Consider the following 19,339-nt stretch of genomic DNA (forward strand, 5'->3'; position numbering starts at 1 on the left):
CTATTTGTCAGCAACATACACACTAAGTCCTCAGTTTCCACACTGAATCTGTTCAGTTTGTGCCATGGTGCAATGACTTTTTTTCCTGTGTTTCCATGTTGTATTTGGGGTAATTTACTTATTTGCTTTCTTACAGAGAGTTAGAAGAGCAGATCTATTCCATACGTGTGTTAGATGACAGTTAGCTTAGCATAAATGCTCTCCTGCACTCCTCTAAAGCTCACAAATTAACATGTTATGTCTTGTATGAAGTGAAGACTTCCAGGGGTTCTGCCCTCATGTTGACAAGATAGTGAGGCTGAGAGGAAATTTAATTGGCATATGTTAGGAATCAGGCTCCCTTTTGGCAGTATTTTTCCAAAATTAAGCTAACCTAAGCTAGGGTGACCATATTTTGATTTCCAAAAAAAGAGGACAATCAGCATGGCCTCGAGACACAAATTCAGACAGGCTTCTCAGAGGTTGATAAACATGCTTTATTATGCTTCAATGGTGCAAAATTAACTTCTGTAATAAAATAAAATGAAATCTGTAAAAACTTGTAACAAAATAATAGCTCTCGTAGACTCTTTTCAAATAAATGAATAAATAATATGAAATAATGTTCTAAATATGAACTCTTCTGTTAGAAAATCTAGCTTCAACAATATATCTCTTAATAACTGCAATAAGATAAATAATAGAAGAGTCTCACAAAGATACTAACTTAACAAACAAAAAGGATCTATACTTTTCATCTTTAGTTGTCTTTGAGCTTTGAGATCTCCAGCACCTTTATTAGACACTGAGACATATGTGCCAGCTTTGCACACGGTGCACTCCGCCTCCCACCTGTCCCGACCGGGACGGTACGTCGGAAATTTTTTTTGCAGTTCATCTGTGAAGCTGCACTTACGCTTCGGCATTTCCCGTGCAATGTTGCTCCGCTGTTCGATCTGCCCTCTGTCTGCTCTGCTCTCTGTCTCTCTGTGTGTGTGTGCGCGGCGCTGACCCGCCCACTAGGCAGCCTCTTGGTAATTACGTCTCGCAAAATTGTGTGCAAAGCGCCGGTCAATTTACGTGCACGTGTACTGGTCCTATGAAAAACAGTGAACACCGGACATTTTCGTGAATTTATAAAACCTGGCCGGACGCCCCGGACAGGACGTAAAAAGTGGACATGTCCGGGCAAAAGAGGACGCTTGGTCACCCTAACCTAAGCTAAGTTTAGCTAAGTTGTTTACTTGTGTAAAGTCATTACACCAACAGATCTGAGAGAAAGCATTATCTGAAGATTAACATGTAACAAGTCCTCCAACCTTCAGGACCACATACATGGTTTATTACATACAACCCAAAGGAGCGTATCTTAAATTCACGTCCCTGTCTGTGGCAGGAGATCAACACTTCTTCATATATATTAAACAGAACAGGTTTGCCAAAGCCAAATCGAGACATGAACCGTTGCACCAAAATTACCTGATTGTGGGTTCGGTTCAAATAAGTATGTTCTTTTTTGGTATGTATCTTTTTTTGGTATGTAAGTTTAGACCACTCAAACCCAACGCTCAGAACTTTACAGTCATGCAGTGAAAAAAAGGCACATTTCATCTCTGAGGACCCTTCACATCCCCTTCACCGCTCCTTTCAGCTACTCCCTTCAGGCAGCTGCTTCACAGCACCTTTGGCCAAATAGAGAACTTACAGAAACTCTTTATTTCCACTGAAAAACCCATTTTAAGCAAGGCCAAACAGACTGTCCCTAGCTTTCAAAGCAGTTTTGTACACATGTTCTTATTAAAACTCAGACAGCAAAAACAGTTCCATAAATAAATGCCATTTTATGTGAATCTTTCATAGGTGTTTGCTTTTTTTATGACATTTTGGAGCCCCTAATCCTAAGAAAATTATATATAACTATGTGATAGGCTATTTATAGGCTAATGTTTAATTTATCTGTGTGATGTAAGTTACATGGAAGATGAGCAGCATTTTCATGTGTCAAAGTTCTGATGTATCCATCCAGCCTAACCTAACCAGACTTTGTCCCTCTTTAAACTAAATCACCTGACTTCCTCTTTTACATAATTACAACGGCCACTAGTGGTCACCAAACAATAAAAAGGGGACATAATAAACTGCTTGTACAAAAAAAACCCATACAAGCAATAAAATATAGTAAAATAATGCAGTTTAATTTACATTTAATGTATTAAAGTTATATACCATCCATGAAATATTTGATTTATCCTTTAAAAATGTCTCTGGAACCTATGACAATAACATTCAATTTCATGTATTTTAAAGAAGTTTCCCCAATACCCTTACTGACTGACTGATGTGTCAGAGTGTCCTGACAGAGCTACTAAACCCTACCTCTTCACACATTTTAAATCACTTTACAAAAGATGGTAAAACTGTCAAAAATGTGAATTTAGCAATTGTCAAGTGGAAACTCTCCTCAATGTCTGTTTATCTGCCTCCACTCATCTCAGGAAATCAGGAACAGAAGGACATGTGATTGTTGGCACTTTTAAAGCCTGGTAGAAAATGATAGCAGAAGTCATGTACTTGAGAAAAACAGCAATTTCTGTCATTTGAATGTCCCTTGATTGCTAGCAGGCTTAAGGAACGTGTAAGGAGACATCAGTTCCAAACATAAAATCATAAATATCTCTCAGAGTGCATCTTTAATATTACATGTGAAACCGCTGGCAGTAAAAGAAGCATTTCCATTACTGTAAAATGCACAATTTGCAATTTAAGTGCCTAATCATTTCTAGATTTATAGTTGTATTTGAGAAGAAACATAGCAGTGTGTGCAGCAGCTTTTGTTTGTGGTGCATTGTGTTTTCAGTCCGCAGAGGCAGTAAAGGTCAGTCAGTGTAGGCAGCAGAGCTAGTTGTGTTTAGATGTTCGGCTCGTAGCTGACTTCTCTTTGTTGTAGAGCCTCTGGCTGTTTCCCACTGCGTGTGTGTCCTTGTGTGTGTGTGTGTGTGTGTGTGTACGTGCATGGACGTGTGTTTGCATGCATGCGTGTATGTTTGTGTGTGTGTGTGAAGAGGTCAGGATATTTTGTGCCTCCTCAGATGTGCCAGTGCAGTGTGTGATCTCCAGCTCGGCCCTTTCATGTCATTGTTCCCCCCACTGTCTGTGCGCTCCCTGTGTCCCGCTTGATCTCGTCCCCCTCCGCCCCCTCTGTCCCGCCAACCTCCTCCATCTCCACCTTTCTTTCCATCCCTCTCTATCTCTGTTCCATTGTGCCCCTTCCTTCATTCGCTCCCCCCCCCCCCCCCTCCAGCTTTCACTCGGTGCCTCCGCATCAATGGGGTATGTCAGGATGTAAGATATACGGCTGTTTTAACATGTTTTAGCCCATTAACCCTTTATCAGGCGAAGAACCGTATTTGGTAACTTCAGCAGATATCCAAAATAAAAAATAAAAATATTTCGAGGAAAAAAGTTGCAAATTTACTAGATGAAAGTGGCATATCTACAAGAAAAAAAAGTCGCAGATTTAAGAGATTTAAAGTGGCAAATCTGCGCGAAAAAAGTCACAGATTTACGAGAAAAAAGTGGGGAAAAGCTACTTTTTTCTCGCAGATTCACCACTTTAAATCTCATAAATCTGCACATTTGTTTCTCGTAGATTTGCCACTTTAATCTCGTACACTCAATTCTCAAAATATTACCCCCCTCCCCCGGGTCCATATGTTGTTTTTTTTACACATTCTGGCTGTATGTAATATCCTCCAATATTCTCTAGGGTTGAAATTTGGAATTTGCAAGTATTTCAATGAGTGCTCTATTAAGGGTTAACTGCTAATTTATGTACTTTCTCTTTCCTGCCAACCACTTTCCAAAGCATACATTTTTAGATAGTTTCAAGAAAAAGTAAGTGAACCCTTTGAAATGACATAGATTTCTGCATTAATTTCTCATAAAATGTGATCTGATCTGGATCTAAGTCCCAAGTATAGACAAACACAATTCGCTTAACCTAATACCATGCAAACAATTAAAATATTTCATGTTTTTATTGAATACATCCATTAAACATTCATTGTGATGGTGGAAAAAGTAAGTGAACCCCTGATTTAACAACTGGTTGAAGCTACTTTGGGAGCAATTACCTATGCACAACCCAGTTCAGTTCAAAGAAGCAGTTCAAGAAGTCAAACTGGCAACAAAGGGGAAGAACAAACAGGGGTTATAAACACAGATAACGAGACACAGGTGAAACTAAATGGGGGGGGTTATGTAATGCATACATACATGAAAACACAGGAAGCTAAACTAAAGACAATCAGGAAACACATGGATTACAAAATAAAACAGGAAATACAAAAACAACACATACAGGGAAACTTGACAGACTATCCCTTTAAGTATTGCATTAATCCAGGATCTGATTCTATTTTTATTATGTTTTTCACAGCATTTAAACTTCGTTCAGTAACACAGTACAAAGAAAGACAGCTTAAAAGGTCAAAATGGGCAACTAAATATGTACGCTCTGTTGTAATTTTACACAACGGTCCAACTGTTTTGGAATCAGGGGTTGTATGTTGGACTGTAATAGATTTTACCAGCCAAAAAAGGACAATTACAAAGACAGGAATTACATTATCTTAAGTAACCGGGTCAAGATTTCAGATTTTTTCCCCCCCCCCAGATTTTTCATGATGTTTTGAGCTGTTTTTCAAAAGAGCAAATTATCTATTTCAAGCAAAGTATCATACAGTCCCATTATAGTGGAGAGAAGGCAGACAGGTAAGAGGAAAAATATGTATTTTTGAATTTGGGGTGAACTATCCCTTTAAGTATTGCATTATTCCAGGATCTGATTAATTCTCACACTCATTTAATTAAAAAAATAAATAAATAAAAAGTATTTCCATCACCTTCTCTCTCCCGTTGATCCTTAACATTAGATCATTTCAAATTTTTATGACAAATTAATGCAGAAAACAAGGTTTCAAAGGTTTCCCATACTTTATGTTGCAACTGTATATTTCCTTCCCTTTGAGCAGTTATTGGTTTCCATTAATTGACTTCAGTGTTCATTCACCCCAGCTTAGAGACTTGGTGGTGCATTCAAAGATGGCGGACAGAAAAAAAAAGCAATCATCGCATGAGAAAAAAAAAAAATTATTTAACTATTCTGAAAATCAATTACTCATGACAGTCATTCTTAAAACAGCATATTTTTTCAGCATTTTAAATGTGGAGATTTCCTGCTTTTCTCTTTTTTGTATCATAATATACTGAGTATCTTTGGGTTTTTGACCGACAAAACAAATGTAAAGTATATTTTATAGAGCAAGGGATTAATCAATTAACTAAAAAAACAAACAACAAACAAACAACTGGCAGATAGTGAAAGCAATCATGATTTGTAGCCCTAATTAAAAATGAGGAGCGTTTGAATTCCTGCAATAATGGACCTTGTGCCAGGTCAACCCTCTTTGTAATTGCTGCATCACCCTGATGATCTTGCCGTCGTGGAAATGAAAACACATTCTAATGAACACCTAACCCCCCTGCCCTTTCATTCCTCTCCGTCTCTCTGCAGATATGGGGCTTCTACAAGCAAGGCTACAAGTGTAAAGGTATGACAGCAATGCACTTACATCACTCTATGTCTGCTGCACAGATGTGTGTGCTACACTAAGAAGGGTGAAGCCTTCAAGGAAGTCTTTTTTTATCGTTTCCCAGCCATCACCACACTCAAACACACACACACACACACACACACACACACACACACACACACACACACTGTAGATAAAGATCCACAGTTGAAGTGCTGTGTAAATGTCATCAACGTAAAAAACCCTTGCAAATAAATCCCACTCTTTAAATGTACGTCCCCACAAGCTCCATTCACTAACAGCTTGATAAGCTCCATCAGCTGAGACCACAACACCACACAATGCACCATTATTTGCCCTGTCAAGGCTCCCAGTGGGCCAGTGTTTGAAGAAGCTGCTTCATTTCACAAATGTACATACACACAGAAAAACCTCCGACACCCCTGTCCCTCCTCTCATCGTCATTAGCCTCAAAAACACACTCAAACAGCTTGCTTCCTGTCCCTCCATGGATGTGCTGCTGTTGGTCCGTGCTGATGCTAGAAATTAAGTAGTGATAATCTGCAGACGTTCAGTGCACTAAATAACGTACACTGCATATGTTTCCACCCAGATGTTAAGTAAAAACATTGGAAATGGTGCCAAAATCTAAAATGCAAATGGTGCATTTCCATCTGCTGGAGTCTGTGGAGGGGTGATTGATTACAGCTCAGCTTTATGAATGAGGGAAGTTAGAGTGGGCACATTTTTACAGGCAGGGTTTCATTGCTTTGTCAATTGGTCAAAAAGTGAGTTTCAATTGCTGTTTTAAGCACAATGCCGTCTGACTGTGTGTTGCTGCTCTTTTTGTCCACATATTTGCTTGCAAAAGCCTTTGTTTCTCCATTTTTTGGGGATAGAAGTGAAAAGTGTTTTTTTTAAAGATATTTTTTTGGCCATGACTGAAAGGGACAAGACAAAGACAATGCCTCCATGGTATACGCGCTCTACCAGGTGTGCTGCCGGGAACGCCCAAGAAGTGAAAAGACAGTTTGCCCCCAAATTAAAGATACATATTCTTCTTCTTACCTACAGCGCTATTTATAAATCTTGGTTTGAGTTGCCAAGGGTTGGCGACATTGTCCATAGAGCAGGTTTCTGGTGTCGGCCCACTATAACTGGAAGATTTTAACTTCCTGGATGTATGGGTAAAATTTTGACAAAATTTGATAGGCCGGCTATCAGAGAATGTAGATTGAAATATTTTGTATTGAAAAGTATCTACTTTTGATTCTTTCATAGTTAAAGTAAAATCAGTCACCGTGACGTCATCCATTGGTTTGTGGACTGCCCATTTGAAGCATCGAGTTCAGTGTTACAGCTGTCGTAATCTTTTTTTCTGGAAACCGGGAGCTTCCGTATTTTGATATTTGGACCATATTTTTAATTAACAGCCGACTCCTTGGGGTGTCTTTTATTAAAACCAAACGCTGAACAAGACATTTGTGAATGAACAGTTTAAATAAACTTTGATGAAATGTAAACACACTGTGAAAGCGTCAAAGTTCTGAGGCGAAAACACAGGTTCATGGCTAATTATATGTACACAGTGCCGTGGATAAGCATTGTTTTGCTTCTCTCCTGATAGACATCTTGTTAGCGACATGTCAATCAAAACTAGCCACGCCCCAAATCATACCCTGCTTTATCATCTGTTTTCTTCTAAATGGGACCAATTACACATCAATTAACATCACATTGACTTAAAGAGGACTGAATCTAGTGATTGGGACCATAATGTTGCCACAAGAATTTTTCCAAGGTAATAAATCAAGTGACAAGGCATCTCATTTTGTATTGGGATAGATAGGACCGGAGTTCTTTTGCAACCACCGTTAGCAACCCCTGCTGGAATTTTGAAAGATTGCAGGCTTAAGGCACTTTCAGGTTTGCTTCACTGCTCAGACCGGGAGGTTGTTGCCTATTTTAAAAATAAATGAATAACATTACGCAGATGATGGACTGAGGACAGTCCGTTCCGGTTGACAGTGGTGCCAGGAGCAGGGGCCCCCGTCCCTCCCTGCTAGAGAAAGGGTGCAACTTGCATTAATTTCACTGGCCCTGGACTTTCCAAGACCTAATGGAGCACTGCCCTGACTCCTGGAGTTAAATTGCCCAGATTGAAAAATGTACAAATATTATTTTTGGTTCATTCTAAAACTGTGGCGGAACAAATTAGACTGCATCGGCTCACTACCTAGCTCATGACAGCATAGAATCCGGCTGCTGACTAAAAATCAAATCATTATAGGCCTTTTCTCAAGAAAAATAAAAAGAGAATAACCATAACCTGTTGCTGGCTCATATCATTTCTCTTCTCAGTGAAGCGTGCAGCTTAGAGGGAATTATTTTAACTTGACCTCATAAGCGGAGAGATTTAAATACAACCCTGATTCCAACTGTCACACAAGAGGGACTCAAAATGCACGGCTGGCAACAAAGGGAATGAACACACAGGGTTTATAAACACAGATAATGAGACACAGGTGAAACTCATCAGGGCGGGGCATGTAATCACAGAGGCCAGAAAACACAGGAAGCTAAACTTAAGACAATCAGGAAACACTACATTACAAAATAAAACAGGAAATACAACAACAACACATACAGAGTAACTTGACAGACATGACACCAACAAAGTTAAAATGATGTGAAAAACATAATAAAAAGGAATTATATGACCAACATTCAATTGAATACAGTACAAAGATCTTAAACGGTCAAAATGGAAAACTTTGCTTTTTGTAAATATAAACACTCTTTTAATGTCACCTGACTGTTTAATAGATTTTACCGACCAAAAAAACGTCAATTAGAAAGAAAGAAAATAGATCCTAAATCAAACTGCTCACAACAAGGTCTTGATAATCTCAAGTAACGGGGTCATGATTTCTGATTTTTTTTTCTTTCTTTTTTCTTTTTCTTTTTTTTTCATAATGTTTTTAGATATTTTTCAAAAGAGCAAATAAGCTATTTCAAGCAAAGTATTATACAATCACCTCATAGTGGAGAGAAGGCAGACAGGTAAGAGGAAAAATATGTAGGCCTATTTTTAAATTTGGGTTAACTGTCCCTTTATGTATTGCTTTAATCATTTAATTAAAAAATAATAAATAAATAAATAAAAAGCATTTCCATCACGCTCTCTCTCCTGTTGATCCTCAACATTAACTGCCTCCCCATTCATTCAGGTTCATCTCAGGTCGACTTATTAAGAAAGCTTGTGAACTACCATCAAACATTTGAGCTGCATAGCAACCAGAGTAATTAATGCTCCCTGGGGCCTTTGAGATCTCGTGGTCTGTTACTGGCAGTGTTCACTCTGCGCTTTGTGTTTATAGGAGACAACATAAAAAAGATTCTTATTCTATCACTGCCTAATTTCTTAATTACAAAGACATGTTCCTCTTAAATCAAGTATCTTTAATTGGAGCATCTCTGGTTGGGTTATTAAAAGACACAGTTGCTTACACGATTGCAGCTGCGGAGACAAAAGGAGTGAAAAATAGCAAACAATTTTTTGTATATACACACTACACTCTCCCATCTCCTCTCCTCTGTGGAGGAGTGTGTGTCTCTGAGTCTGACTGGGAGTGTTCTGGCTTGTTCCAGTGCATTAATGAGACCACAGGAAGTCAATGAGAGCCCCCTAGCCATTCATCCCCATTACCATTGTTAGGCTGTAGTCGGGGAGGTAGAGAGAGCGGCAGGGACATAATTGAAATGAATCACCCGTCGCAGTGCAGGAGTGGAGTGTGTTGAGGACTCTGGATGTGTGTGTGTGGGTAGTTGGATGTGTGGTGGTAGACTTTCGATATTTAGACTGAGATATGAAAGGCATCCCAGTGTTTGAATGGTGTGAGGTGTGTTTCACAATGCTGGTATTCTATGATGTCACAGTAACAAGTCCTCTGCCTGTCTTTAACCCTCTTTAACAAACCTCCTGAGACAATTCATATTCGTCCCCTGAAATAAAAGCATCAGCGTCATGTCCCCCACAGACTCCATGCATGCAGTATATTTGGGTCTTAACCAGGCAGCAACCTCCCGGTCTGAGCAGTGGAGCAAATGCGGAAGTGCCTTACACGGGATTTCCACCGGGGACGTTACGGCAGCGTAACGGCTGCGCCACGGTTTTGCTCAATCCCAACCTGGCGCGTAGCGGCACCATCCACTCCCGAAACCCCTGCAATTAAATGCCAGGCTTTGTCCTTTCGTCCATTTTCCTCATAAAAAGGATGTGTTATGTCATAAATTATTGTATTCTGTTCCACTTCAACAATCAGTCTCTCATCGTCTGTGTCGCCAAACCTCTGAGACCCTTTAATTGATTGATTGCTGATCTGGTGCCCGCGGTCAAGACATAATGTTAGTGTGAAGTTGTTTTAGGCTACATGAACTGCGTATTGTGTTTTATTTTGAAAGGGGGCAGAAGTGTGTTCATTGATTCTGTGTCGGATTTCCTGTCTGGTGCTGTCTTCATGCGTTTAAGCAACAGCTCCCGTCAAAAATAGAAGTGCTACGGATTGACAGTGCTGCAGAGTGGAGAGCCGCGGCCGGGACGCTGCTGAGACGTTACGTGGCGCGCCCGGTGGGGATGGTCTCATTGATTAGAGTGGCAGTGATCAGCTCCGGTGACCGCAGCGCAGCACTTAGGTGTCCGTTACATCCTCGGTGGAAATTAGGCGTTAAGCCTGCAATCTTTCAAAAGCAGGGGTCGACACAGTCGGTGGCAAAAGAAGTCCGGTCCTATCTATCCCGATACAAAATGAGACGACTTCTCACTTGTGGCAAGATAATGGTCTTAATCACTAGTTTCAAGTCTTCTTAAATACAATATGATGTTAATTGTGTAAATAAAGGTCCCATTTAGAAAAAAATGATGATAAAGCAGGGTATGATTTGGAGTGTGGCTTCTTTATGATTGACGTTTAATGTCCCTGGCATTAGGTATTTGCTAACCTGTTTTATGTTGTACAAGAAATGCTAACATCTCTTAAGCTTGTGTCGCAGACCTTATTAAGGCAGCTAACCACAAACCCATTTAAAATCCTCATTGAGTTTGATAGGACAGGCCCTATTGATCATCTTGTCTAAGTTTGAGCAAGAATTGTATCAGACTATTGCTGTAACCATAAATTCAGGGGCTTATTCCACAGTAGTTAGCTGTCTGAGTAAAATTAATAAAGTCAAGGCAAAGAGAAAAACATGGTTGAAAAGAAATCTTTTTAATTGCCTCTGCTTCAGCATTTCAAGGTAGATGCTTCATCATGAATGAAGAGGGTAATACACACTGACTGAGGGAAACTGTTGTCTCTTTAACACGTCTGTCAGGCTGTCTGGAGGTGACAATGACAGGATTTTAAAACAGCTTTGTTTAGAATTTAAATGCTGAGGAGGAATAAGAGTCAAGGAGAAAGGAAGTTTTGGTCTGTGTGTGTGTGTTTGGGTTCTTTGACTCACATGTTTCCGTGCTGCCTTGCTCAATGACCCATCACTCCTCTCCTCTCAGACTCCCCCTGGTTGACAGAGTTGTTGTCAGGCACTGTTGGCCTCAGTGTGTGTGTGTGTGAGTGCTCGTGTGTCTGCATGCCATGTGAACGCTCTCTCCTGTCACCGCTAGCTCTCCCGTTCGCCCCGATGTTTCTATTTGCACCCGTCCCCCGGTCTGACCCTCTCCCTCTCTCTCCCCCTCGCTCCCGGCCTTCCCCTTTCTTCTTCCCGTCTCGCCTCCTGTCTCGGCGACTCTCCCTCCCTCTCCTCCGACCCCCCCGGCCTCTCCTCCTCTCCCGTCACCTCTCTTTGCCGCCGTCCTTCTCCCGCCACATGAACGACCCGGCTGCAGCCTGCGGGGTGAACTGCCACAAGGCCTGCCGGAGCCGACTGGCCGTGGAGTGCCGGAAGAGGACGAAGAGCATCAGCCACGAGACGCCGCCGGCCCTGCAGGCCAGATCCTACAGCTTCCCTCCACCTGCCAACACCCCACCCAGCCTGCAGAACACAGGTGAGGGCTGCTTTGTTTCAGGGCTCTGGGCTCTTTGTCAAGTTTTATTTTCAATAACGATTCTGGCATATGTTAGAAAAATAGCTTGAGGAAACCTTGAAAAATGAATAATCTGACTCCAACACCAAAAGTCCTCACCTATCTTTTCTGCGCAGTCGTTGATGGGGAATGATGAGCAGGAGACGTCCAAGTTGAATGAATGAATGCGTTATTTCGGTTACAAAAAACAACAACAACAAAAAACAAAAACAAAACAAAACAAAGACAAAATAAAATCATGTTTTTTACAAAAGAATCCATCAGACAGCAACCAAAAAAGGAACAGGCTGAAGCCCCAAGGCTTATTTTTACCTTTCCTGTACCATCTACATGTGTACATTATATACATTACATTAACTGAATAATTCACATCACAAAACACATGATAGCTTAAACTGAAAAATCAAATTCAATCAAATTTCATTGTAACCCTTGATAATTTTAGATTTTAAAGTCTTCTTGAAAACTAACATAGAATTACACATCTTTATTTCATCATTTAGTCCATTCCATAATTTTACACCCAAAACTGACACACATCTGTATTTGAGAACCCCCTTAAGTTATACATCCCCTGCCTTAATTTAAACATTTTTTGAATACAAACAGGAATTGACATGTTTACCACTCGAAACATAATTTCTAATGTTTTTGAATAAGTTCTCAATTTAACATAGTTTTATCACAATACGTCAAAAAATGTGCAATACAGAGATCTCCGGGTCCAAAACTCTTCATGTCCCTGATACACACAGACGGGTTTCAGTTCCTGAAGTCTGAACCACGCCTCTCTCCCTGGGGGAAATTCAGGTGTTGCAGCAGCACAAGTACAGAGTAAAAAGAGATTATGGTAATAAAAATAGAATAATAAAAATGTAATAGAATAAAGATAAAAAAAAATAGATAAATAGTTTAAAAATAAAAATACAAACAAACAAACAACAAGTATGAAAAATCGTTCACAATCCTGAAATATGCAAAAACACTGTCAGAAAACTCTAATATTCTCTTGTGAAACAGTGTAAAGCAGAGCTCAGAGGAACATTACATTACATTACATGTCATTTAGCAGACGCTTTTGTCCAAAGCGACTTACAATACAAATATTATAATATTATTATTATTATAATATAATACAAAGTGCATTCAACCTGAAGGTACTAGACATAGACCACAGGAATCAAGTAAGTACATAGCTTTAAGAGCTAACTGTCATCGCTAAAGGAGTGCTATATGTTAAAGAAGAAGAGAATAAGAGAAAAAAGGAAGCACATTTTTTTTAATTTTTTTAACATATATATATGTTAGGTGACCATGACTTAACCGAGGTATTAAAACGTTTGTAACACGTTTTCAGCACTTGATGTCACCACTGCTACACCAACATTTTTTGAAAGGTGCTTTTGTCTTCCTCCGAGCATATGGAGCGCTGACATTTGAAAGATATTCTCCGACAACAGAGCGTCATTTGCAATGGAAATGTGATTGACCCACCGTGGCGAGGCCAGTGACTCAGAGACGTGGTGTTTTCATCAGACATTAGCAAAAGTGGTGCCCTGCCTGGCTTTGTTTCATACCACTGTGAACCTGCCTGATCAGTGGGCTCGACAAGGCTGCAAGACAAATGAATTGGAACAGTAAACAGACAAAGGCCACACATTTTCATTAGCTTTAGGCTAAGTGTTTTGCATTTTCATTTAATGGAGCAATCTATTCCTAACCCTCTCTGTTTCCATCAGTCATTGCTGAAGAGGACATAGAGTCAGTGGAGGAAGGAGTGTTTGACGTCCACCTATAACCAGGTGAGAGCTCCTTTTCTCACACTATTGACCACATTAGAACTGTGATGGTTATTGATATTTTTTGGTCTGCCAAAAATGTGAAATGTGTATTGTCTGTTTTTCATGTTATTATACACTACCGGTCAAAAGTTTTAGAACACCCCAATTTTTCCAGTTTTTTATTGAAATTCAAGCAGTTCAAGTCAAAGAACAGCTTGAAAGGGTACAAAGGTAAGTGGTGAACTGCCAGAGGTAAATAAAAAAGGTAAGGTTAACCAAAACTGAAAAATAATGTACATTTCAGAATTATACAAGAACATTTTGTCCATTTTTGAATTCTTTTCATGTCTTTGTAAGTAATTTTGTGTCTTTTTAGTCATTTTGTGTCTTTTTGTGTCTTTTTTTGGTCATTTTGTGTCTTTTTTTAGTCCTTTAGTCCAACATAAAGTGTGATTTTGAATCTTTTTTTTAACTTTCAAAACACTATCATGCTCAATAAAGAATTTTAAATGTTGCAAATGTGCATTAATTTCAGAGTACACTGAGACATTAAACTGCATAATTTTCAATTAAATTCTGGAAAAGTTGGTGTGTTCTTAAACTTTTGACCAGTAGTGTATGTTAACCCTCTGAACCGTACATCAGCTGGTTAAAAAATGTAGTTTTTCTTTAGAAGATCGCTAAAAATACACCATTTATCGTAGAAAGAAACTGTAAAAAACGGCATTATCATCGAAAATTTAAACTTTCCACCATTCCTTGAATAGATCATAGGTTATGAAGGTTTTCATAAGAAAAAGTAACAAAAAAAAGAAACAGTTTGGATTAACTAGATACTGGTAAAACATTACATTCTGCGCTCCTCAGAACAAGTGTGAAGCCATGATTGATTCTGCCTAGACGAACAGTCATTTAAAAAATATTCACTGAAAATCAGACTGAGCTGCAGGCTGTTTACACAGAGCAGAGAGGAGAGGACAGGAGAGATTGCAAGTAGAGGTTGTAAAAATGCAAAATATGTATAACGTGGAGACCCAATTTCTTTTTTTCAAATATAAACCATGACACTTTTGGTTGTGTTGAATATATACATATATCAGAGAAATTCAACTTGCGTTTTTCCTTTTTTTTAATGATTTCTGTCATTACTGCCATATCTGTGTTATGCTGCACAAAACATGTGTTTGAAATGTTGACACTTCTAGCCAGGATTGTGCTGATTCCATGGCCATTGATTACAATGCCACAGTGAATTAAACGTAAAAAGAGTTTTAAAAAAAACGCCCTTAGGGGCTTTGGGATCAGAGGGTTAACAGCAGAAATAAATGGCTTGCAGAAAAGCAGCAAATAGATCAGTGGCAATTTATGAAAAAAGCTCTTTAATTAAAATTGGAATGGTCTTGGTGAATACTCAGTTCTGATTGGCTGCAGGGAGTCCATTCATTCTTGATAATGGACACATACAAAGCAGTTCCAGTTAAATTGTCTGTTCACCTTTCTCAGAAATGTGGTGGCTGGTAGTAACCATTGCAACAGAGACACAGTCAAAGCCTTCATTTAGAATTTATTGCAGTTATTGCCAACACTGAGTGTCTTCCTATGGTGTCTCATCCTCTGAAAAGCTGAGGTACTACCCAACATTTTAGTTTGTAACTCTTTACAACAGCAATGCTGACTTATCCCAGGTTGCATACAATTATGAGTTGTGAGCAGTTCAGCCAAAGAGCAATTTTGTCTTCTCAGATTGTTTGATTTTAATCATTTTTACAGGCCTGCAGATGTAAAACTAATCAGTGTTTCACGAGAAAAAAACATAATTTGAGATAGCAGGAAAATTAAACCAGGAAAAATCTTCTTGTCATCATTTGCGGTTGGCTTTGATAATAAAGACACAGTATCTCTGCATCTTTATTATTAACCCATAAGAACCCATGGTGACACCTGTGTAACAAACACTTTAAATCTTCTAGAATCTCCCATATTCAGCTTCATGCTTGACATTAACTCATTAAGTCCCTAAGCGACACATACTCAACACCCTGGTGTGGTGATCATGTGACTTTGACAAGAAGTGACTTCTCCAAAATGTGGCTGTGACTGGAAACAGAAATGTGAAAATTTTCAAAAAGCTTATTTCTTGTTACTAGGCTAAGTTTAAACCCATTTAACAATTCTACTCTGTTAATAGGGTGTCCTGTATTGCATTTAACTTGTTCTGACCATATTTCTTGAACAAATTAAAGTCAAAATTTTGATATATGTTATGGAGATGCAAAAGAAAAAGGCAAATTTGTGTCTCTGTAAGCAGAAAATGTGTCTAGTTTTTTTCTGTTTTAAAATAAGAAATATCATAAACATAAATACCATAAACGCCCATTGTAACGTATATGGCACATCACAGATCTTTGACATTTAGGGGTAGTATTTTTTTTTTTTAAATATCAGAAATGTGTTCTATGTGGTCCACTTATAGAACACGTCCTTTAAGGATAACTAGGTCTGGGTTCTTATGGGTTAAGGCCAAATGACTAACACAAATAACTAAGAATATGACACTAAGAGTATGACGAGATCAACCTACTGGGAGGCCCCAGGGGCAAACATGAGCAAGTAGTTTGTTGCAAATTTTTCAGAAAATGTATCAACAGAAAAAAAAAAAGAAAAAAAAAGGGCTTGAAACCCTATTTTGGATCAGGCACATGAGAAAATAATCACCACCTTAAGACCCTTTATCATTTCAGTTGATATTAATTGGTGCTTTTCCCCAAACCAATTTATTCTAAATCAGGTTACAGCACACCAACTGCCACACAGTGAGACAGTGTGGGGCTCTCAGGGGCCCCCGGCAAGTTTGGGGTCCCAGGGCTTTTACTGGTCCAGTCTTGTACCGGACATGGCCATTATACACTTATATAACAGTATATTTAGATAAAAAAGTTAAAATGAGCACTTTCTTTACAAATTGAAACACTGCTTACATATTGCATCAATACAAATACTTTATATTTGATAATATATACTATATATATATATATATATATATATATATATACTTGATAATATATAAAACAATCTGAGTGGGGTAATTCTGCATAACAAGCACTTTTAAGTACTCAATAAATTAGAATATCATAGAAAGTTTATTTTTGTCAGTAATTCAATTCAAAAAGTGGAAATAACTCATTACATAGATCCATTACACACATAATGTATATAAAACAATTCATGTCTTAATTTATTTAATTTCTTCTAATGATAATGATTATGGCATACATTTAACAAATACCTTAAATTCAGTGTCTCAAAAACAATGCAATATTACAAAAGACCAATTTTAAAAAGGATGTTTAATATGGAAATGTTGGCCACCGAAAAGTATGTCATCTATATGCACTTGCATAAAACTTGGTTGGGGCTATTTGACTTGAACTACAAAAAAGTAAATAATCTATTAATAATATATAAAACAATCTGAGTGGGGTTATTCTGCATAACAAGTATGGTTAAGTACATTTTGATGCTGATATTTTTGTATTTTTATTCAAGTACGTTTTGAATGCAGAACTTTTAACAGTTTTGCGCATTTACTTAACCCTTTATCAGGCAAAGAACTATATTTGGTAACTTCAGGTAATATTTTGAGAAAAAAGTTGCAAATTTACTAGATTAAAGTGGCAAATCTACAAGAAAAAAAGTTGCAGATTTAAGAGATTTAAAGTGGCAAATCTGCGCCAAAAAAGTTGCAGATTTACAAGAAAAAAGTGGAAAAAAAGCAACTTTTTTCTCCCAGATTCAACACTTTAAATCTCATAAATCTACGCATTTTTTTCTCATAGATTTGCCACTTTAATCCCATAAACTTTTTTCTGAAAATATTATTTTGGTATGTTTTTTTTTACACATTCTGACAGTATGTAATATCCTCCAATATTCTCTAGGGTTGAAATTTGGACTTTGCAAGTATTTCAATGAGTGCCCTGTTAAGGGTTAAGTAAGGGATTTGAATTCCTTTTCCACCACCACTATATTCTTTCTGCATTTAAACTTTCTCCATTTCTGCACTCCTGGAAGTTTCAGCCACTGAATCACAGCCCTTGCAGGAGGCCTGAACTTTAGTGTGACTGTGATGAACGGACCAGTGACAGTCTCCACTTCTTTATTTTAGAATCCCTCCTACGGTCGGTGTGCAAGAAGCCAAATGAGCGAGTGTCGGGAGCCAGACACAGAATGTGCTACAGTTTGTCACTTTTACAACCCTCAACACTGATGAGAAATTGCACTGAACACAAGCCAGGATACCTACATGCTGCCACACAGTGGACACACACTGCAACAGCATCTCCACTCCTAACTCACACGAATGTGACGACCAATGTGAATGGAATGTCTTTGTATGATTTCTGTGTGCATTTTGATTCCGTGTTGGCCAAGAGTGTAACTGTAAAACTTACTAAATATTTAAAAAAAAATCCACAAAATTGTATTTTCTTGGTAGAATGTTAAAGTTTATCATTTGAGCGCTGTAAATTGAAAATAGCTTTTTCTTCAAAACATAAAAAGAGGTGCTGTTATTGCCAAGAATGTAAACCTGCCACCCAGACAAAGCCACCGTAGTCTTTGTCTGACAAGCTTTTTATTGTTCATCATCTTGTTTTGAAATACATTTCAATGGACCAATAATAGGACCAATTTCGATGTCAGATTAAATATTGTTGATTCGTGGTTCCCGTCTGAAGCATGATGACAAAAGAGACCATTTTTGCAGAGAAAAGAAGCAGCAGAAATGGACTGTGGACAGTTATAATTAGGATGAACAATGTTCTATTTTTGTCATGTTTACCTGAATATCAGTAACTGTCCTCTAGTTATTGCTGTGGTGTTGTTTGCAGTGAACAGTACTGTCTTGTACCAGTGCACTGATAGATGATCTATCCTCTTGCAGTACTGTGAATGTAGCACAAACAGTGAAAAGCTGCTGTCAAATGAAAATATCATTTTCCCCAAAACTTCCCACTGATTCCTATCAGTTTTTGTGTTTAGGTGAAGATAAAATAATCACAAACATAAAACCAAAACTGGAGAAAAGAAGTTTTTATTTGACAGCAGTGTATGTATTATTTCCCTGAGAATCTCTTTTGATGCAAGTTGTATTTTGCTGTTTTTATCCTGCATGCTTTTCCCGTCACGGCTCTATTCTCCGGCCAGACGTCTCTGTTGTTGCTAAGGATTTTTTATTTTTATTTCTTAATGTAGCACGCCAAGCAATCATTTATTTAGGAAACATGAAGTGTTGAATTCCAGTGAGAGGAAATGTTTCTTTGTGCCTGTGGAGAGATGAATTCAGACTTCGAGTGCCATATTGTTAAGTGCTGGTTTGTCATTGAATGAGACTTCTCACATTTGCTGGTATTTATTTTTCTGTATAAATAGCTAAATAGCTGCCGGTCCTTGTGTGTCACTGCCTGCCTGATGAGAGATGTTTGTTGTCATTCTGTGAATGAATCTTTCAGACTGATGTCATGCTACTCCTTGTGGTTCCCAGATGATTGCACAGTATTAAATGCAGCAGGCGTCACTCTAATACGTGTCCTAATTATTAAAAAAAAAAGGTATTGTCTTGTCTCTTTGAAATCGGACACTTTTGAATCCTTCCTTATGAATCTAATTTTTTATTCATGTGGATGATTCTCCACTTTCATTTGAGTGGAGGATATTTTCAGCTTTCAGCAGCTGCTTTGATCTAAAAATACAGTCCCTTTTACTTACTTTCATTTCTTTTAATCCCAGGTGAAGACCGGCAATTTTCTGTGATTTCATGTTTTAACTTGAAAAATTAATGTTTAAGAATTAATCTCTGGGTTGGGAAAAGCAAATCTTAGATTAATAAATTATTTTCAAAAGTT

At 38.3% G+C, this 19,339-nt stretch overlaps 1 protein-coding gene across 1 annotated transcript in view; it reads left to right on the forward strand.

The window, feature by feature from the left end:
- LOC131989759 (RAS guanyl-releasing protein 2-like) overlaps positions 1–19,017 on the forward strand; it is a 60,749-nt gene extending 41,732 nt beyond the window's left edge. The window contains exons 14-17 of the mRNA XM_059355082.1: positions 5,555–5,591; positions 11,458–11,616; positions 13,395–13,457; positions 17,602–19,017. Coding sequence (XP_059211065.1) covers positions 5,555–5,591; positions 11,458–11,616; positions 13,395–13,453 — 255 coding nt within the window. The 3' untranslated portion in view covers positions 13,454–13,457; positions 17,602–19,017. The remainder of the gene's footprint in view (positions 1–5,554; positions 5,592–11,457; positions 11,617–13,394; positions 13,458–17,601) is intronic.
- The last annotated feature ends 322 nt before the right edge of the window (positions 19,018–19,339 follow it).

The sequence above is a fragment of the Centropristis striata genome, chromosome 17, assembly GCF_030273125.1.
Source record: "Centropristis striata isolate RG_2023a ecotype Rhode Island chromosome 17, C.striata_1.0, whole genome shotgun sequence".
Taxonomy (NCBI): domain Eukaryota; kingdom Metazoa; phylum Chordata; class Actinopteri; order Perciformes; family Serranidae; genus Centropristis; species Centropristis striata.